Source organism: Saccoglossus kowalevskii, chromosome 4 (genome assembly GCF_978046115.1).
Source record: "Saccoglossus kowalevskii chromosome 4, keSacKowa6.1, whole genome shotgun sequence".
In the NCBI taxonomy this organism is placed as follows: Eukaryota; Metazoa; Hemichordata; class Enteropneusta; family Harrimaniidae; genus Saccoglossus; species Saccoglossus kowalevskii.
The window spans coordinates 20,536,698-20,560,819 of record NC_140644.1 but is presented as its reverse complement, the minus strand read 5'-3'; the positions used below and the strand labels follow the sequence as shown (position 1 = coordinate 20,560,819).

Sequence of the window (24,122 nt, the reverse complement as noted above, 5' to 3'; positions counted from 1 at the left end):
TAAGCTTGAGATGTATGTGTAGTATGTGCCGATTAATTATTTTATATATATATTAAGGTAGCGAGAAAGGGAATTTTCATTTTTTTCTTGATTTTTCATCAAAAGATCAAAATTTCAAAAAGACACTGCTCAAATTAGTGTTTTACCGGTAAATGCTAACAAATAACTACAACTGCCGTTTCGTGGATATTTGCATAATGTATATCTTTGTCAACATTAATGTCAGTCAAGACTTCATCGGTGAAACATGATCATAACTTTGCACAACTTTCATTTAATCGTTTTATTTTCCAAGTCAATATTCTATTTTACTAACACTATCTTACTAACGCAATGACAAGGAAAAGAAAGAAAGCGTAGATGCTGATGAAAAATGAGGCAAAGAAAAACCCAGCGATTTAGTCATTTTTACAAGTTTCGCCATTTTTTTTGTCACATGGTAATTATGTAAACAATAACTGTTGAGTTTGTGTGAACTTGTCCCTTTATACTTTTGAATCATAAACACTAAATTATGGTTCTGAATGAGACAGCTCTATTCAAAAACGTCATCAAACTTTTCTCCCTCCCTTAATGCCCTTGCATAATAATTTCTATGGAATCGTTTGTCCTGAGTATAAAAATTCACATAAAACAATTATTAAAAAAATGGCACATGTTACCGTATCAGTCTGTTTTTGTATTGTAATCCAGTCTCCTGTATTGTAATAAAAGATGTATTTTGATGAATATCAATCAATTTATGTTTAGATTACAAACCAGCATTAGAAGGTAGATCCATCGTATGCCTTCAAATGAGAGACACAGCCGCTGCATTTCAGGACATGAATACAGCTATCCAAATCAGCCCATCTGCTGAGATGCTGACAAACAGAGGTGTTATCCATCAATTCATGGGAGATCGTACAAACGCTGTCAAAGATTACCAAGCTGCGATCAAGCTTGATGAAACCTACTCATTAGCATACTTCAACGCCGCTAATTTGTATTTCCATACGCGCCAGTTCAGACAGGTTAGTATAATTATGAAAAGATTATGATAATCAATTTATGTAGTAGTGAGTACAAACATTATTGATGGATTTACTTTGATTTGAATATTAAGACTGAGAGCTTCTACTTCAGACGCCTGTCTGTATAATATTCCTTGTTACATTACAGCTATACTCAGTTCATTTACAAACATATGCCAGCTTAACATATCATAACGTTAGGTTATTATTCAAAAGTTATTTATACAAATAAAGCAGTAAGCATGAACACAAAATTGGCAGACTGACATGAGTCTTGTTTAATTGCCAGTAGTTATTTAATGGAGGATTGTGCTCACAGTGTAAAACCTGTTTCTTTTGTGATTCGGCTATGTGACGAATCATAATAACATACGTAACAAAGTTATTTTTCTCAAATATTCATTTTATATCTTGCATTGCTCAATTGTTTTAAACAAATACTATTCATTTTAAACAAAAACTCACAGTTTGTGATCACAGTTCCTACTTAATACATTTCTTTTTTTTTCCTTTTCAAGGCTAAAGACTACTACAAGAAAGCTTTTGAGAATAACCCCAGGGATGAAGCCGCTGTGCTGAATAGAGCTATCACAAAGGTAGGAGTTGATGATTGGAGTTTAGATACAGAGCAGATTGTTATCCCTACTTCCAAACAAAGGCTTTGTGGCATGTTCACTCAGCTTGTACCACTTCTCCTATCACTTGCCTCTTACCCCAATGTATCCGGTTCACAGTGTGGAGATAATCTTTCTACTGCATACACCATATGTATCACCATATGTAAAATATATAAATGTTCATCTGATAGAAGGTATACATGTAAAGGCTTGTTTTTCAGGTATGATCTGATGAAAAGCTAAAACAAATGAGGTGGTACCTATATCTATACATGATATTTTAATTTGCTCTAGGTTGATAGTGATGTCATTGGTGAATTGTTATTAGTTTTTAATTCTGTGACATTCCTAGTGCACATGGACACTACTAAGGATGATAGTGATACTACCTATTAAATGTTCAAGTGGGATGAATACCATAACATAATAAAAATGTTAAGCATGGTATATTTTATCATCTCGCATAAGAAAGCTTATGGGTGTTCAGTCCTCATAAAGCTGGATATAAAGAGTAAAATATGTACCCATAACTAGTGACATCTACTGCAAGTGAAATGTACTAGCAGAACAAAAATCAGGTTATATTTTGTGGGAAAAGACTATAAAGCTACCAAAAAAAATGTGTTTAAAATGTATGAGAGCTTACAAACAAGTAGACGTTGTTAGACCGACAGTAGCGGTTATACAAGTTCAATTGTTATTTAGGCCCACTACGTGCCCAGTCTTCAGATTTACATGTGAGAAGTTGTTTATACGCAGACCTGAAGTCTCTGTTATGAGCATATAACCATGGATTGATAGCAGAGTTAGCATACCCTAACCATCCAAAGTAATACAACAAATTCTGAACAATTTCATTATCTGGGTAGCACACGTATACAATACTCATACAAAAGTATGGCATCCACATCAGTATGAAGACAACTATTAGGTTAGTTGTGGTCTTAATGGCGTGTCGTTGTCGGCTGCGTACATATTGGCGACTTGTTGAATTGTCCCACACTGAGTTGACTTGCGCTTGGATCTTTTTGTACTGGTTACGAACAACGCATGAAATACTGATGTTAGTGTATAACAGAATAATCAGCGGGATGAAAAATGCGATTATTGCTGCAAAGACAATAAGATTATTGATGGTTTCAACTGAGCATTGTTCATCAGAGACGGTCGTCGTTGTTGCACCACTTGAGATACTTGTCGGCCATGTTACTAGAATCCCCGTTACCCATACTCCAGTAATTACAAGTCGCATCTTGCAGGCGTTCATTTTCTCGAAGTACCAAATTGGCCACATGATACATACGTATTTATCACTGCTTATCACGACTAAGCTGAGTATAGATGTGAAGCATAGCGTAACTGTCATTGTCAACCAAATGATACAAAAAATTTCACCAAAGTGCCATGCCTCAGAAACCGCTCGGAAGATTTCAAATGGGAGGATGAAAACTCCCAGAGTGAAATCGCAGATTGCCAAATTGAGGATGTAGTAGTTTGAATACGGTTTATGTAATTTCTTGAAAATGATGAATGACAGCAACACAATAACATTCCCAAAGATGATGACTGTCATGAGAATTATCAGAAGAACAACTTCAAGAATCTTGTTTCCTGGCATGTCTGTGTTTACAGCATCTCCCATAACTGTACTCTTCACTGTGATTTCTGACTGTTCTGTCGTGACATCTCTGAAACCTGGCTGGATTACAATCATCATGGACCATGCAGTCAGATGGTGTGTGTACCAACAGATTCACTCTATATCACCAACTGATCTAGAATTTTGAATGCAAGGATATGAAAACACGACAGTGCAATAATTTATTATAAACTGACTGTCAACTGTAGCATATCCTCTTTTTATATACTGTTTTGCATCCAACTTCACAGATGTCTGAAATCCCACCCTGGTTTATCTATGTGCTTGCTTTATATAAATGATTTGGTGTTTCCGTCTTGCAATTTGAAATCTGGGGCCAGCTTCACATTATAGTCTATTTTAAAACAACTACAACCTACTTAGTGTTAATAGCTCATTCCTTGAAATCCCAGTGATACAAATATGAGTGGATCTAATTGTGCAATTTTCAGTAATTGAAGTAACTACCAAAATATTTTAAGCTTTCTCAATTTATAACTTACTAGAATCTCTGCTATCTATGTCGTCACTATCTTATCTCTGATGGGTGGGTATTTAGTTGTTATAAACTGTTACCTGGCAACTAATTATGTTACCAAAGCAACGGATTGTGAATTGGAAAATACTGTGCATTTAATATTAGGCTTACAAAGTATATTCTTCATGCAATAAACGTCATCGGTTTGACGTCAGCAGACATTGACGCCAGTTTGTATTTATAAGTATCAATCAGATATTCTGGCAGATATTATTTGCGTCTACTGGTAAAAAATGCATAGGAGAATTACTTTATATTACAAGCCTATTCAGAAATATGAAACTACTGCAAATTGTGATCAAACTAAGATAAAATACAGAGGCATTACACATTTATCACAAGCATTTTATTACAGTTCATAAAAATTAAATGTGCAACTAGTGGTGTTATATTAAATCCAAACAATTCACTGTGGGTGTCACTACTACATCTTCTCTTGTACCGACTATTGAATGATCAGCTTTATATGCTTTTTTTTCAACAAGTGTATGTCTTAGACTGCAAGACAATTTAACATATGTCTTAGATTGAACCGCAAAAGAGATCAATGTTCATTGATGTGTTCAAACACAATTGTATATGAACCAAATCTAGACAGTGTAAATTTAAGAATATAAGCATAATTGTGTGGAAAAACAAACAAACACAAAAAACATGAAAATTGCAGATTTTCATCAAACAAAATGGATACAAGTCAGCCATCTTGGATGGATTTTTGTGTAGGTTGGCTTTTCTTGATGTACTATAGAAGACTTTTGTTTGCATCTAACTGGACAGTAAAAATTAGAAATTTTAGTCAAAAAAATGTGCTATATTGGATGAGATCGTGATCAATATGCATCCTTTGTAACATTGATACATTGCCTTTGTACCAAATTTCATTAAACTTAGTAATTGCATTCTCAAGTTATAAGAAAAAAATGACTAAAAATTAGTATTTTTAATGAACAAAATGACCTTCAGTCAGTAAATTTTCAAAAAATCCTGAAAAAATGTATGTGTCAACAGATACCAATAATTACCAATAATCCAGGTTTGAACAGAATCGGTTAAAATAGTGCAACTTAGAAATAATGCTCTACACTAAACACACATAAAAAGTTTTTTTTATCAAATATTCTCACCAGTTTACAAATTTGAATCTGATCAAGAAGAAGAAAATCAGGAGCTTATATACACTACATTTATACTATGTATCAGCTATGTAAATTGGTCAATGAACCTGTAAGGAAATAAAACAGAAAGACAAAATCCAATCCATAAGGCTCTGGACTTAGTCCAGTTGGGGGCTAACTATGTGTGTATGCTATATTGTACACTTTATGTGTTACTTATACAAGCTAATGATATTTGCTGCTATTCCTAAGGAAATATATGTGATTGAATAATACCGGTACATCTAAAAATAAATTCATGAACTTGACCTTTCTACATACATACAATACAAAAGATGAGATATATGTGGTGTTGTGGATTATTTATCTGAAGTTGTTATAGATCACACTAAAAACATGTACATAATGAATCTAATAAGTAACCATAGCAATAAACAATATTCTGATTAATTTACTTCAGGCAAATATTTATGAATAATGAAAAAGTATTGATTGTGCAGGTAGTTTGCCCAGGCACATAATGTATAATGGTTGATTATTATTTAATAATGTTTGTTACATTCATCCACTCATTTATTAATTTTTAAACTTCTACAAAACCCCCAGTACAATAACAATGAGCTATAATTTATTTATACCATCACTTGCACATTTTGTAACAAAATTAGGCATTGCTACTGACAGTTTGCACCCGTGTGTGTAGTTTGCAAAGACATGGCACTATCTTACTGAAGGCTTTTTTAAATTCTTTGTTACGTGCGTATAGGAATGGGTTGAGAGCCGAATTACTGTACCCAAGCCAGCTAAAATAGTTACAAAGTCTCGCCAACATGTGACAATTGGGATAGAATGCGAAAATAATGTTAGTTATAAAATACGGCAACCACATTAAGCAGAAGAATACTACCAGTAAGACAGTTGTCATGATGGCTCGAGTTTGCTTCTTTCTTGGCGCTGGACTTCGTGACTGTGCCCAGATCTGTCGAGATTGCTTCCTGGCGATGCAGTATATTCGAGTGTTTGTGTAGAAAAGTATGGTGAAAGGTATGATGAATCCAATCATAGCGGCAAACAGTATAAGACCAGCACTCCAGTGTGGCATACAGTGATTTGTCATTTCATCAAAATTTAATGAGGTGGTTACCTCCCCGGCGATTAACGGCACCCATGTCACTACCATTGAGAAGGTCCACACTGTAACTATGGCAACAATCACTTTCGTCTTTGACATTCTCTGACAGTACTGCAATGGCCAAGTGATGCTTAGGTATTTATCCAAACTGATTACTACGAGGTTCATGATTGATGCAAAACACAGAAAGACTGATGTCGTTAACCAGATAGTGCAGAATGTGTTCCCAAATTGCCAGAAGTTCTGTATCAATTGTATCAGTTCAAACGGCAGAATAAATACTCCGAGAATGAAGTCTGCGATAGCGAGGTTGAGAATAAAATAGTTGGTGATAGTTGCTCTAAGATGCTTGCTGAAAATGAATGAAAGCAACACTACAGTATTTCCGCAGATTACAAAAATAGTAATTACAATGAAGATGAAAATTTCCAACAGTGAGGTGACGATCACATCCACGGTATCTGTTCGTGAACAGTTTCCAGGTAGCCATTCTGTACTTGACACCAAGTCATCTGGCTTGCTTTTCCACTCTATCACTGTAATATGTTTCATCATGGTGCCCTGCATTGTCCATGTGTATGATCAGTAGTCTCTCTCAATTGCATCAAAGGTGTGTCCGCAAGAGCAACAAACTGTTTCTTCTTATTCCTCATAAAACTAACGAATAGAAACTTTCAGCGTTCTGGTTCAAGTTCTGCTTTATGCCTTCTGTGATGCAAGCTTACAATGCTTCACAATAGCTTGTTTCCAGCTTTACATTGCGTTGCTACGTGTTGCACCGTTCACAACTGTAAAAACCATGAAGAGTGTCAAAAATGAACTATATTGTAGAAATGATCTCATTCTTATCGAGAATCACACAATATTTAATATGTTCATTCATTTGCATTGCTGTCATTTGATGACAGGTCCTGATTTAATTAATTCTTTGAAAGCAGGAAATATCAGCTCTTCACTGTTGGCAGTGTGAGTAATGGAAAAACTAAGTGCCTGGACGTCAAAACATCATGTTACAGTTACCCATTTAATATTGTCAGCTAATGTTTCGATATAAATGGACAGGTATTAATATGATGAATATTTTCTTGGCACATTGCCACATCTGTCTACATCCCTCTATAATACATGCATGCTTTTTGATGAATCATTGGATGACTGGTTTACAAAATCTGTTAGTCAAGTTTGAAGTGGTAAAACAACACAGTATTGGGGATTAGAGTTCATATCCTAATAATACATGTCTCCATGAATAAAACCAGTTAGTTTGTCTCTGCATTGCATAAATTTTACGTCTTCTTTCAATTTTGTGGTATGGTTGAGAAAATTCTAAATGAGAGTTTAAGCTAGAGCTACGAAAATTTTACAAAGAAGCAGACAAATTGAAAAGCCTCCAAAGACGCACATATGTACATACTCAATGTATATCTACTTTGTTAGCTCCTAATTGAGCATGTGCCATATTTCTGTCATCATTGTATATTACATGTTAACTAAGGAACTATACTCATCCATAGACTATATACACCTGAATGTGATAAATAGGTTTAAAATTGTCTTTTTCTCTGTCATGGAAATCAGCTTCGTGGAATGCTGTCATAACGTTTTTCTTTATATAATTCAACCAGTGAAATTTCCATGCAAGTGTGTTTTACTTGGGATATTATACTGTGTCAAATTATATATATTTGGGGTTGCTCTAACGATATGAATGAATGCTAAAATTGCTGCTGGGAAAATAAAACAAAAATATAAAATCTCATATAGAAGGAGTACATAATACTTATATGCAAATGTCAGAAAAATTTATTTATAAATTATTTGATCTTGACATTAATACTACGTCACCATGTAAAGTATAGAGAGTTAGAGTTTAGTGGTTAAACTTTAAAGATGCATCATACTGTAAGCCTATCACAGCAAATGTTATATTAAATAGTGTAAACAATGCAGATAATGATGTCACTTTACTTCACATTCTGTTGACAGCTGCCTCTTTAACAACATTTTGTACATTTTCATAGATTTTTTCTATAATTTCTTGGTTAATTTAGGACAAACCAAAAAAAAAACTTTTTCCTCAGCTAAGTTTTCTTGCTAATTTGTTAGTTTACAAATTGGATTTAAGATCCATGAAAACAGGAATTTTTTTTTGTTTTCCCTATTGCAATAGGCCTCAAATCAGCAGCCATTCTTTACAAAAACAGAGTCAGATTTTAAGCTTAGGTGGAATACTAGTTTGCTATTAATGCTTGTGACAATGCTGCTGTTTTTTTGATATATATTATTATGGATTGGTGTAAAAAGATGACATGACAAATTTTAGACGTCTATTTCATTTTTTGGTGTCAGGAAGTAGAAAACTGAAGAAGACTGAGGTGATACTTACCATAATGCAATATGATAATAACGTCAGAGATATCTAGTATCGACCCTTGAAAGGGTACTTATGTCTATTAATATTATTCCTAATTATTTGTTCCTGGATGCCATCAAAATGGCATGTTGTTCTATGATAAATAACTGAATCTATTGTCATAAGGTCAATAAATAGCATCCATGGAAAATTATGTGTCATATTCCCTTTACTGTAGCTGGGTATAAGAAATTGAAAAGCACAGTTTCTTTACTGTCGGTTTTATTGTATTTTGCCATCACATTTCCAACATTTTATCCAATAACATAAGGTGAACAAATCTATAATGTTTTTATGACATTTAATTGTGGGCTATAGAAATTGATGTTAATTTTGTGTGTATTTTGATTGTCATAAGCAAAACGATCCACACATTAAAAACTGACTTGTCTCTCTATATAAACATGAAAAATCTCAAGCAGATTTCCACCTTAAAAGAAGTGACAATGTTACATCAGCTTTGCATTGAGGTATAATTAATCATCAACCACTTTAGTTTCACGGGTCAGTAATAACTGCAGAATTTCTAAGAAAATGCGTCACAACAACTTTCACTAAATTCCTGTTACAGGATATTGTACAGACAGACACTTCACTAGGTCATTGGTTGTCTGATTGTTTTTATCTGGGTTAAATATTCGGTCACTCACCTCATTATTATAATGAATCTCTAATTGTCATATTTTCAAAATGAGTCATACTGAATAAGGAAGCTGTTAATCCCATATAGATATTCAAATTCCTGAATGAAATAACCACCTCTTTCTTCCACATATATATTCAAATACCTAATTGATAAATAACCACTAATTGATCCCACATCAATATTACAATAACTAAAGAGACAAATAACTACCAGTTGAGCCCACATAGATATTCTAGTAACTAAGTGAACAAATAACTACCTGATAAATATGGTAAATTAACAAATAACTACCTGTTGAGCCCACATAGATATTCTAGTAACTAAGTGGACAAATAACTACCTGTTGAGCCCACATAGATACTCTAGTAAATAAGTGGACAAATAACTACTTGATAAATACGGTAAATGGACAAATAACTACCTGTTGAGCCCACATATATATTGTAGTAACTAAGTGGACAAATAACTACCTGTTGATCCCACATATATATTCTAGTAACTAAGTGGACAAATAACTACCTGATAAATACAGTAAATGGACAAATAACTACCTGTTGAACACACATAGATGTTCTAATAACTATTTGGACAAATAACTACCTGTTGATCCCGCATACATACTCTAGTAACTAAGTAGACAAATAACTACCTGATAAATACGGTAAATTGACAAATAACTACCTGTTGATCCCACATATATATTCTAGTAACTAAGTGGACAAATAACTACCCGATAAATATGGTAAATGGACAAATAACTACCTGTTGAACACACACAGATGTTCTAATAACTAAGTGGACAAATAACTACCTGTTGAGCCCACATAGATATTCTAGTAACGAAGTGGACAAATAACTACCTGTTGAGCCCACATAGATACTCTAGTAAATAAGTGGACAAATAACTACTTGATAAATACGGTAAATGGACAAATAACTACCTGTTGAGCCCACATAGATATTGTAGAAACTAAGTGGACAAATAACTACCTGTTGAGCCCACATAGATATTCTAGTAACTAAGTAGACAAATAACTACCTGTTGAGCCCACATAGATACTCTAGTAAATAAGTGGAAAAATAACTGCCTGTTGATCCCACATAGATACTCTAGTATCTAAGTAGACAAATAACTACCTGATAAATATGGTAAATAGACAAATAACTACCTGTTGAACACACATAGATGTTATAATAACTAAGTGGACAAATGGCTACCTGATAAATACGGTAAATGGACAAATAACTACCTGTTGAGTCCAGATAAATATTCTAGTAACTAAGTGGACAAATAACTACCTGTTGAGCCCACATAGATGTTCTAGTAACTAAGTGGACAAATAACTACCTGTTGATCCCACATAGATATTGTAGTAACTAAGTGGACAAATAACTACCTGTTGATCCCACATAGATATTGTAGTAACTAAGTGGACAAATAACTACCTGTTGAGCCCACATAGATATTCTAGTAACTAAGTGGACAAATAACTACCTGTTGAGCCCACATAGATATTGTAGTAACTAAGTGGACAAATAACTACCTGATAAATACAGTAAATGGACAAATAACTACATGTTGAACACACATAGATGTTCTAATAACTAAGTGGACAAATAACTACTTGATAAATACGGTAAATGGACAAATAACTACCTGTTGAACACATAGATGTTCTAATAACTAAGTAGACAAATAACTACCTGTTGATCCCGCATACATACTCTAGTAACTAAGTAGACAAATAACTACCTGATAAATACGGTAAATGGACAAATAACTACCTGTTGATCCCACATTTATATTCTAGTAACTAAGTGGACAAATAACTACCTGTTGAACACACATAGATGTTCTAATAACTAAGTGGACAAATAACTACCTGTTGAGCCCACATAGATACTCTAGTAAATAAGTGGACAGATAACTACTTGATAAATACTGTAAATGGACAAATAACTACCTGTTGAGCCCACATATATATTCTAATAACTATGTGGACAAATAACTACCTGTTGAGTCCACATAGATATTGTAGTAACTAAGTGGACAAATAACTACCTGTTGAGCCCGCATATATATTCTTGTAACTAAGTGGATAAATAACTACCTGTTGATCCCACATAGATATTCTAGTAACTAAGTGGACAAATAACTACCTGTTGAGCCCACATAGATATTCTAGTAACTAAGTGAACAAATAACTACCTGTTGAACACACATAGATATTCTAGTAACTAAGTGGACAAATAACTACCTGTTGATCCCACATAGATATTCTAATAACTAAGTGGACAAATAACTACCTGTTGATCCCACATAGATATTCTAGTAACTAAGTGGATAAATAACTACCTGTTGATCCCACATAGATATTCTAGTAACTAAGTGGACAAATAACTACCTGTTGATCCCACATAGATATTCTAGTAACTAAGTGGATAAATAACTACATTTGTACCTGATAATTACGCTGAATGGACAAATAACTATCTGTTGAGCCCACATAGATATTCTAGTAACTAAGTGGACAAATAACTACCTGTTGATCCCACATAGCTATTCTAGTAACTAAGTGGACAAATAACTACCTGTTGATCTCACATAGATATTCTAATAACTTAGTGGACTAATAACTACCTGTTGATCCCACATAGATATTGTAGTAACTAAGTGGACAAATAACTACCTGTTGAGCCCACATAGATATTCTAGTAACTAAGTGGACAAATAACTACCTGTTGATCCCACATAGATATTGTAGTAACTAAGTGGACAAATAACTACCTGTCAAGTCCACATAGATATTGTAGTAACTAAGTGGACAAATAACTACCTGTTGAGCCCACATAGATTTTCTAGTAACTAAGTGGACAAATAACTACCTGTTGATCCCACATAGATATTGTAGTAACTAAGTGGACAAATAACTACCTGTTGATCCCACATAGATATTGTAGTAACTAAGTGGACAAATAACTACCTCTTGATCCCAAATAGATGTTCTAATAACTAAGTGGAAAAATAACTACCTGTTGAGCTCACATAGATGTTCTAATAACTAAGTAGACAAATAACTACCTGATAAATACGATAAATGGAAAAATAACTAGCTGTTAAGCCCACATAGATATTCTAGTAACTATGTGAACAAATAAGCTCCAGTTGATCCCACATGAATATGCTAATACTCAAGTAAACAAATAACCACCAGTTGATCCCACATAGATATTCCAGGGATGTGAGAACACCATATCTAGTGTATATTAACAGAGCCTTCTGCTGATATAATATAATTCTGTGAGTGTTTCCTTCTATTAAACCCTGTATTCAAAACATCTGCTCTGAGTACATCACAAAATCAATATATCCATCAACTTTTCTATTTTATATAATGCTAAATATACATATGAATGAATTTCGTCATTAGTTCATGAGTTGTACATTTAAATGTAATTCTTATAAAAGTTTATATACAGGCAAGCTTTATCTTAACATTACCAAGTTCTGATTTTTATTTTTTCTTACACATAAAATCATTTAATCTTTACAGAGCAATAATCCAATGCAGTGAATAACATGAACTGTCTTGACTCTGGTGATAAAGAAATGTGTTTTCTGAGTGCATAATGCATTTTTTTGCCCCCCCCCCCCCCTTGAGGAGGTCAAGTATAATTGTAAATCGTTATTGATATACCCTTAGCATTAGTTTAAGGTTCTGTACTGTTGCTAAGTACATGATAAGTATCTCATAAAATAATGTAAAATTCCTGGCTAATACAGTAGATATACACTTAACTATGTGATTGTGTTTGCCACTTTTTCACTTTATATCATTTTTAAAAGTCTTCAAGTATATGGAATGCATGCTATTTAATAACCACTCCCAAAGGCGAGTATAGTACATGATTTTGACCAGGTTTAGTGATAGTGAGTGTGTGTATATAAAGTGAACCGGTAAAAATTGAATATTCAGGCAATTGAAATTCTGGTAGAATATAATTGCACTTTCTGAAACCTTGGTTTGTGGTCATCAGTTTGGTCAGTAGTAGTTGTCAGTTTGGTTTTTAGTTGTCATTACTTTAGTTGTTGGTGGTCATCAATTTGGTTGTTAGTGGTTACCAGTTTGGTTGTTACTGGTCATCAGTTTGGTTGTTAGTGGTCACCAATGTGATTGTTAGTGGTTGTCACTTTGGTTGTTAGTGGTCATCAATTTGGTTGTTAGTGGTCACTAGTTTGTTTTTTAGTGATCACCAGTTTGATAGTTAGTGGTCATCAGTTTATTAGTGGTCATCGGTTTTGTTTTGGTTTTCGTGGCCATCAGTTTATTAGTGGATATCATTTTGGCTGTTAATGCCCATCAGTTTGGTTGTTAGTGGTTATCAGTCTGGTTGTTATTAAAGCATGTTTAATTTGTTATGTCCAAATTATAAACCACATTTAGGATGTCATGTGAATTCCTAAACTAGTGATGCCTAAGGAGAATCATTTAAACAAGATGATCACCATTTTGGATTTGATGGTGACAAAAATGCATGTACAATATGATGTATGTATAAAGTTTGAACTTGATTGGTCCAGACATATATGGATCAGGAACTGCATTCTTTAAAACAAAATGGCCATCAGTCGACCATTTTGAACCCAATCCAGAAAGATGTGCATGAAGGTTCTAATATGTTCAACATATGTACCAAGTTTGAACCAAATCTGTACATGTACAACTGAGATTCAGTTTCGGGAAAATGTGCATTTGGTCATTTTGAATCTGATCATAAAAAATGCATGTGCTCATGTCCACTAAAATGTTTGATGTATGTGTGAAGTTTAAACTTGATCAGCCAAGCCATGTTGTATATATGGATCTGAAACTGCATTCTTTGAAACAAAATGTCTGCCATTTTAAACCCAGTTCGAAAAATGAAATGACCTGCATCAAGGTTCCATTGTATTCAATATATGTACCAAGTTTAAACCAAATCTGTCCACACACAGCTGAGATCTAGTTCTGGAATAGTGAAAATGTGTAATTTTGATGCATTTTTAGCATTTGGCCATCATGAAACGTGTGAAGTTTGAACTTGATGGGTCCAAGCATGTTTGAGATGTGTCTGAACATGAACGGAAGCATGTATGCATGCATGGAGATCAATTCATAACAATATTGCTTATAAAAACAGATCTTACCATTTATCACAGAATACATTTAAAGAAACAATAATTTGAATTGGAGTTCATTTATTTTATTTGCTTGTAAATTAACTATAATTTCTGTCAAGAAAATTTGAAAATTTTGAGATTCATTATTTTAGTTTTCATGCATCCATTGGATATATTATCGAATGACAACAGTGTCAGAATAAATGATCGATGATTGTTTCAAATAACCTGCAATTTTTATTTAGACAAAACAAAGACTGCATTTTTATATTTATAAAAATATAGTTAGTTTTTAAACTTACACATCATAAACTTGTTGTATGCCTTCCGAAAGTCCTTGTTGTGGGCATACATAAACGGATTGATTGCAGAGTTACAATACGTCAGTATACTAAAATAATAATACAGTTCCGCAACTATTTCAGAGTTGTATTCCAGTGAGTATAACAGAGTGGTAATATAATATGGCAACCACATCACACAGAATAGTACAACTAATATGACAGTAGTCTTGATAGATTTAAATTGAGACTTTCTTATATTTGCTCGATAAACAGCATTTCCTTGCATCTGGGCACAAATCTGACGTGACTGCTTCTTCACCGTACATGTTATTCTAATGTTGGTGTAAGAAAGAACTATGAATGGTATAACAAAGCCAAGAATAAATGAAATTATTGTCCACCATTCTTCCCACAAAGGCTCACAGATATTATGTTGACTTAACATTATGAACTCATCCACACTTGTTGACCCTGATACACCGGGGATAAACACACATGCCAGTGACAATAACCACACCAGTACAATCTCTATTAAAATAGTTCTGAAGGTTATATAATGGATGTATTGGTAGGGATGCTGTATGTATATATACCTGTCCAGACTGATGACTATTAGACTCAATATTGATGCAAAGTTCAACCAATTCTCCAAACTCAGCCAGATGACGCACCATATGTAACCAAAATACCAGCCGTTCCCTGTTATCATTTCTGTGACATGGAATGGCATGACTAGAATGCTTAATAACCAGTCGGTCACTGCTAAATTCAAGATGAGATAGTTAGTCTGGCGGGATCTCAGCTCTTTGTAGATTATAAACACCAGTATAACAGTCAGATTGCCAACAAACATAATGATAGTAATCAGAAGGACCATGATTATTTCCCAAGGTGATGATTCTGCTTTCGGATCATGTCTTAAGTAATATTGTGTTCCATTGTACGTGTACATTCCTATTGAATTATTGGAGTTCAAAGTCACTAGATTCCCTGGAATAATGGCCGCCACAGTAACTGTTGTAGAGTGACAGAATTCCTGATTCATAACATGCTTTCTGCAGACCATTTCAGTTCTTGTCAAAAAAAATTTGCTTCGCAACACATCACTGACTTCACCCCTAGGTGGTTGCAAATGAACATTGCAAAAGAAAATGATATAGTACTCATCTAAAATTCAAGGTTCTCAATTATTAATGCAAGTTCCTCCAAGGTTAAAAGGTCTGCACTGATGTTCCTCTTCTCAACATTAAAAAGCTTGTCACCCAAACCAACATACTAAAAATAATATTAAACATGCATGAGAGGTTTATTTATTTCTCCTATTGTACTTAGTCGTATCATGGCAACGCAGACAGAGAGATACATTTACAACTTAACAAGGAGCCCTTTTTTCTAATTGGTTTTTGGTTGCTTTACTGTTTTTAAAGCATAGTTTTCTACATGATGAACATGTACAATAAACTGTACATAAGCCATGTGAATAGTTTGGGGAAAGATGCAATATTGTTATCCTTTGTGCAGTGCGAAGTTGCCTCCCCCTAAAATCTGTTGTTAATTATACATATATATCCCACAATGCAAAGCAGTAACGAAATCAGTGTAAAAGTTCACTAACTGAATATCCCGCTTAATGCTTTTTCTGTTTTTATTTTTATTTTTAATGGTGAATACTCAATATACAGTATCCACTTTCTTTGCATTGAATTTCCGGTGTGAATTGACATATACATGTAACCATGCAAGTTGCTGAGTTTCGTATTGCCGATTTGGAAACTATGATATGATTTATATGCCCATTGATTACATATTTCTTGTGTGATCACAGCTGCTTGAGTACATGTAAGATTGTTATTAATTGGATTGTTCCTGTCAATGTAAAGTAGGTACAAACAGCTGTTGTATACCAGTGCATAGACAGGGCAATTACATTTATTACTTTGTTAGTTGCGCACATCATGTGTGTAACCCTGTATCAAAAAATAGAACAGATTAAATATTCATGATGTGCAGTGTTATTGTTACATATTAACCAAGCTTAAATTCAATATATATATTCTCAGATTATGATATCTGCACTGAGCAATTTTGAAACATGAATAAATCTTTTATTTACTGTGGTTGATACTATTGAACTATTAGTTGATACTCTGCAACTTAATGAGTCTTATGTGGGCTTGACACTTGATAAGTCATGTCAGGGTTTGGACAGGAAGGTGACATTGAGTACTGAACACTAAAATAGTGTGACATTTGATAGGTCATGCCAGGGTTTGGACAGGAAGGTGACATTGAATACTGAACACTAAAATAGTGTGACATTTGATAGGTCATGCCAGGGTTTGGACAGGAAGGTGACATTGAATACTGGACACTAAAATAAAGTGACACTTGATAAGTCATGCCAGGGTTTGGACAGGAAGGTGACATTGAATACTGGACACTAAAATAGTGTGACACTTGATAAGTCATGTCAGGGTTTGGACAGGAAGGTGACATTGAGTACTGAACACTAAAATAGTGTGACATTTGATAGGTCATGACAGGGTTTGGACAGGAAGGTGACATTGAATACTGAACACTAAAATAGTGTGACATTTGATAGGTCATGCCAGGGTTTGGACAGGAAGGTGACATTGAATACTGGACACTAAAATAAAGTGACACTTGATAAGTCATGCCAGGGTTTGGACAGGAAGGTGACATTGAATACTGGACACTAAAATAGTGTGACACTTGATAAATCATGCCAGGGTTTGGACAGGAAGGTGACATTGAATACTGGACACTAAAATAGTGTGACACTTGATAAGTCATGCCAGGGTTTGGACAGGAAGGTGACATTGAATACTGGACACTAAAATAATAGGACACTTGATAAATCATGACAGGGTTTGGACAGGAAGGTGACATTGAATACTGGACACTAAAATAGTGTGACATTTCATAAATCATGCCGGGGTTTGGACAGGAAGATGACATTGAATACTGAACACTAAAATAGTGTGATATTTGATAGGTCATGCCAGGGTTTGGACAGGAAGGTGACATTGAATACTGGACACTAAAATAGTGTGACACTTGATAAGTCATGCCAGGGTTTGGACAGGAAGGTGACATTGAATACTGGACACTAAAATAGTAGGACACTTGATAAATCATGACAGGGTTTGGACAGGAAGGTGACATTGAATACTGGACACTAAAATAGTGTGACATTTCATAAATCATGCTGGGGTTTGGACAGGAAGGTGACATTGAATACTGGACACTAAAATAGTGTGACACTTGATAAGTCATGCCAGGGTTTGGACAGGAAGGTGACATTGAATACTGGACACTAAAATAGTGTGACATTTCATAAATCATGCTGGGGTTTGGACAGGAAGGTGACATTGAATACTGGACACTAAAATAGTGTGACACTTGATAAGTCATGCCAGGGTTTGGACAGGAAGGTGACATTGAATACTGGACACTAAAATAGTGTGACATTTGATAGGTCATGCCAGGGTTTGGACAGGAAGGTGACATTGAATACTGAACACTAAAATAGTGTGACACTTGATAAGTCATGCCAGGGTTTGGACAGGAAGGTGACATTGAATACTGGACACTAAAATAGTGTGACACTTGATAAGTCATGCCAGGGTTTGGACAGGAAGGTGACATTGAATACTGGACACTAAAATAGTAGGACACTTGATAAATCATGACAGGGTTTGGACAGGAAGGTGACATTGAATACTGGACACTAAAATAGTGTGACATTTCATAAATCATGCTGGGGTTTGGACAGGAAGGTGACATTGAATACTGGACACTAAAATAGTGTGACACTTGATAAGTCATGCCAGGGTTTGGACAGGAAGGTGACATTGAATACTGGACACTAAAATAAAGTGACACTTGATAAGTCATGCCAGGGTTTGGACAGGAAGGTGACATTGAGTACTGAACACTAAAATAGTGTGACATTTGATAGGTCATGCCAGGGTTTGGACAGGAAGGTGACATTGAATACTGGACACTAAAATAAAGTGACACTTGATAAGTCATGCCAGGGTTTGGACAGGAAGGTGACATTGAATACTGGACACTAAAATAAAGTGACACTTGATAGGTCATGCCAGGGTTTGGACAGGAAGGTGACATTGAATACTGGACACTAAAATAGTAGGACACTTGATAAGTCATGCCAGGGTTTGGACAGGAAGGCGACATTGAGTACTGAACACTAAAATAGTGTGACATTTGATAGGTCATGCCAGGGTTTGGACAGGAAGGTGACATTGAATACTGGACACTAAAATTGTGTGACACTTGATAAATCATGACAGGGTTTGGACAGGAAGGTGACATTGAATACTGGACACTAAAATAAAGTGACACTTGATAAGTCATGCCAGGGTTTGGACAGGAAGGTGACATTGAATAGTGGACACTAAAATAAAGTGACATTTGATAGGTCATGCCAGGGTTTGGACAGGAAGGTGACATTGAATACTGGACACTAAAATAAAGTGACACTTGATAAATCATGACAGGGTTTGGACAGGAAGGCGACATTGAATACTGGACACTAAAATAAAGTGACATTTGATAGGTCATGCCAGGGTTTGGACAGGAAGGTGACATTGAATACTGGACACTAAAATAGTGTGACACTTGATAAATCATGCCGGGGTTTGGACAGGAAGGTGACATTGAATACTGAACACTAAAATAGTGTGATATTTGATAGGTCATGCCAGGGTTTGGACAGGAAGGTGACATTGAATACTGGACACTAAAATAAAGTGACACTTGATAAGTCATGCCAGGGTTTGGACAGGAAGGTGAAATTGAATACTGGACACTAAAATAGTGTGACACTTGATAAGTCATGCCAGGGTTTGGACAGGAAGGTGACATTGAATACTGGACACTAAAATAAAGTGACACTTGATAAGTCATGCCAGGGTTTGGACAGGAAGGTGACATTGAATACTGGACACTAAAATAAAGTGACACTTGATAAGTCATGCCAGGGTTTGGACAGGAAGGTGACATTGAGTACTGGACACTAAAATAAAGTGACACTTGATAAGTCATGCCAGGGTTTGGACAGGAAGGTGACATTGAATACTGGACACTAAAATAAAGTGACACTTGATAAGTCATGCCAGGGTTTGGACAGGAAGGTGAAATTGAATACTGGACACTAAAATAGTAGGACACTTGATAAGTCATGCCAGGGTTTGGACAGGAAGGCGACATTGAGTACTGAACACTAAAATAGTGTGACATTTGATAAATCATGACAGGGTTTGGACAGGAAGGTGACATTGAATACTGGACACTAAAATTGTGTGACATTTGATAGGTCATGCCAGGGTTTGGACAGGAAGGTGACATTGAATACTGGACACTAAAATAAAGTGACACTTGATAAGTCATGCCAGGGTTTGGACAGGAAGGTGACATTGAATACTGGACACTAAAATAAAGTGACATTTGATAGGTCATGCCAGGGTTTGGACAGGAAGGTGACATTGAATACTGGACACTAAAATAAAGTGACACTTGATAAATCATGACAGGGTTTGGACAGGAAGGCGACATTGAATACTGGACACTAAAATAAAGTGACATTTGATAGGTCATGCCAGGGTTTGGACAGGAAGGTGACATTGAATACTGGACACTAAAATAGTGTGACACTTGATAAATCATGACATGGTTTGGACAGGAAGGTCACATTGAATACTGGACACTAAAATAGTGTGACACTTGATAAATCATGCCGGGGTTTGGACAGGAAGGTGACATTGAATACTTACACTAAAATAGTATGATTGTTACAGCATCACTAAACACTAAAATGAAAGGAACTGTTACAGCATAATTTAATCACTGGATACTATATAATACTTTATTTTTGCTTGAAATATATTTTTGCTGAAGGGTGATTCAGTAAAAATGAAATCCAGTGAATATACCTTTTTTCTCTATATTTTACATTGAACTCATCAAAAATCAGTGAAAATAAACTCTGTGAAAAACAACGAAAAAGTGGTTTCAGTGAAAATTAATAACAGCTAGGAATGACAAGAATGTGTTGAGTTCAATTTAATCCCAAGTGTTTCAAGTATTTTTTTTTACATGTGCATATCCATCATTTATAAAGTTTATCATCTGTCAAGTAGTGCATACATATTGTGTATTGTACATATTGGTTTAATTAGACCAGCTGCATCAGACTTTCATGGTTTACTTGACCTTGACCACTTTATTGAGGTGAGATCTCGATTCAATTTGCAATAATAATTTGCTAGTTTTAGGTGAGCATGATGTATGTTATTCTATTACATTATTCTATTAAAAGTAGTTGTCCAAGCACAGTGGTGCAATAAATACGCAAATATATCAGCGGTTGTAAAGGATGGCATAGAATGGAGACTGTCTGTCCAATTTTTTATATCAAATGAATCAATCAAAGGTACAGATGATTCTCCATTTTGTACAGTGCGACGGCACTTACTAGATACTTCACGATCGTCATGCTCTAGGGGACAAACATTTAGTTCATCAGCAAGTTCTACAAGTTCAGTAAGCTTTGCCCTTAATTCGTGCATTACTGCATGTTATACCACACTACTGGAGAAAAAATGTTCTGGAACTTGGAACGTTCAAACCTTGAAATGGTTATGCAAATGAGCAATTTTTAGGAACTCGAAAGTCCCCAATTGCTCATGTATACCTAAAAGTTTAACTGCAGAAATGTTATGCTTAGTTGTTTTACAAAATGGCGGGGATTTATGATATGCTCAAACAAAAATACCATGCGACACTATAAACCTACAAATGATCTATTAAAGTACTGGCATCCGGTATATTGCTTTAATAACCAAGTATGACAGTAGTAAGATCACTCAACATTCGTTCTATTGTAACATAACATGCAATTCAATATTACCTTTTCCATGTTCCGTGTGTTGGCTGTCAATAACCATCTATGATACAACTGAACATGCAAAACATGGTTGTGATGGTCAGTATTGTGTTGTAATGGCTATGGAACATGGTCGAGTAATTTTTTAGTGACAATTTTATCGTCAGTGACATTTACAATGATTATTGTGAATTTTCTCTAAGGACCCAAGACTGGTTATCATAAAATTGCTACTCGCCCACTTTTCCAAAAGGCATGAATTGATTAACGTAAATGTAACTTAAAACGCTTTAGTTGGCACACTGCGTCATTTTCAATATGGAACCCTTAATGACGTATACGACACATGTAAAATACATTGTTTACACAAAATTTGCTATGTGAGCAATGTATGTGACGAACGTAGCGCTTTGTCTAAAAATTAAAATATATTAAAGGGCGACAGTCGTCGCACCGTGTCCTGTTCGATATGGGACTCATAGCAACGTATACAACACGTGTAAAATACATTGTTTATTTACATGAAATTCGGACACGGGCTGCACGACGACTACCGCACTTTAAATTAAAATATATCAAATGTTTATCACTTAGAAAGTCTAAATTGGGCAAAAAATGAAACTAGCAATTTTATGTAAAAATCTTTTACAGAAAACAACCTTTACATCTGGAGTAGCAATTACATGCTGGTTGCCTAGCAACCAAAGAACACCTGACTATCAACATCGTACACTAATATAATCTTTGCTGTCTTTATAGGTAATGATGAAAGATGCACAGGGAGCACTGGAAGATTTCAAACTAGCTGAAAAATTGAGTCCCCATTCTGCACATGTATTCTTCAATCGTGGTAACCTTTTCATGTCACTTGGACAGTTTGATAATGCAGAGAAAGACTACACACTAGGTAAGCCAGCTGTTAACATAATTTTTTAGCAGTATTTCGGTGCAACATTTTCGTCAATTGAGTGAGTCTGTAAAAATTGCAGTGCAAAACTTTGTCTCAACAAAAGCCATAAAATCATGAAATTTAATGGTTTGCATTATTTTTCTTACAATTTCTTTGTTGATTTTGAACCATATGAAAAAAATGGAAAAATTACACCATATTTTTGTTAGAAGTTCCAAAATTGCCATTAAAAGGGTTAAATCTTCTTTACTAAGCATCAAAACATTCTGTGGGATAATTTTTTTCATTTGATCAACTAGAACATAGTAGGGTTTTGCAGAAATGCCTATATGTCAATTAATGATACACTAAAAGAAATAGCTTCAAGTCATATTTACTAATATTTCAAACATCTGATGAATTTCAGTACAATACTAGTTGACTATGTACTGGTTGTACAATTCTGTTCATATTAGAAGCCAAATTTGACAAAATTCTACGGCTTTCTTTACAGCGTTGACACTAAAACCAGACGATGCACTGGTACACAAGCGAAGAGCTGATGTTCTTGGAAAACTTGGACGTAAAGATGAGGCTATTGTTGACTACAAACGAGCCATTGAAATTCAGAGCAAAAAACACATTTGAGAACAAATCATTTTTTTTTTTAATCTTAATTTGTTGGCATATTTTTTAGTATGATATGTAATATTTTACATTTATTGATGAAATTTTTATTATTTTGTAGGATATGATTAAATATGTGATTTAATGTACAAAGTTTTAAACATTACATTTATGTCTAAACTATAAAACAGCAGATAATATTCACTATGCAGTCATAATTCCATCCAACTCTTTCCGTCCATAGATATTTTTGTTTTAATGTATATTGATTGGCATTGTATATATTGTAGAATAATCAACATGCGTGTATGTACAATGTTTAATATCATTTAATAAAATGGTCTTGTTTTCAATTCTGTACTGTCTATATCGTCTTTTATTTGGTCATGGGATTATTGCACAATCTTGCATAACATTATTATTTGAAATTTGGTAATGAAAAATGGCTGGTTTTGACAAATTTATTAAGTTAAAAAAAAAACATGCACATCCAGGATCCAGGGAAGCATTCTATGTTATGTGCCGGTAAGATTAATACTTTACATGTATTTATAGTGTATTATGTGATCAATCTAATGTGTGAGTTGCCAATTAATTAATCTTCCAACGTAGACACTTAAAAGATGTTTTCATCCATCGAAAAATCAATTACACACAGACACATGTAGAAAGAAGAAGAAACAGTTTATTAACATCACTGTAAAAATAGAATAAAAAACAAGTGAAGATATTGTGTTCGCTTCAATGCTCAAACAATGTAATAAATACATAATGACTATTAAAGAAAGTTGCCAGCTCAACAATATTAAAATATATGAAATTAATGAATAATAATTATTAACATGTGGTTGATATGTACACACGAGATGATATAACATGACTAACAAAATGGGAAAATCTGTTTTCTCTGCTGTTTTAAACATCTAGCTTTGACATGAAAATACTATCATGATAATAAATTAAAGAAATGTTTGTTTTAAAATAAGGTTCATGGCTGTTTTAATAAATATGTAACTTTGAAAAAAATGACATAAAAACACTGAAACAAAGACTACTTTCACCACAATCCAGTTCTAACTTGATCGTAAAATAGATCTGCAGTTAATTTTGTGCGAAA

The 24,122-nt window shown here is 34.5% G+C and overlaps 1 protein-coding gene across 1 annotated transcript in view; it reads left to right on the top strand.

Moving 5' to 3' along the window:
• The window catches only part of LOC100371376 (uncharacterized), a 66,586-nt gene extending 43,228 nt beyond the window's left edge, over positions 1-23,358 (top strand). The window contains exons 48-51 of the mRNA XM_085497940.1: positions 751-1,013; positions 1,532-1,609; positions 22,249-22,396; positions 22,893-23,358. Of these exons, the coding sequence (XP_085354066.1) occupies positions 751-1,013; positions 1,532-1,609; positions 22,249-22,396; positions 22,893-23,026 (623 nt within the window). The 3' untranslated portion in view covers positions 23,027-23,358. The remainder of the gene's footprint in view (positions 1-750; positions 1,014-1,531; positions 1,610-22,248; positions 22,397-22,892) is intronic.
• Positions 23,359-24,122: the final 764 nt, after the last annotated feature.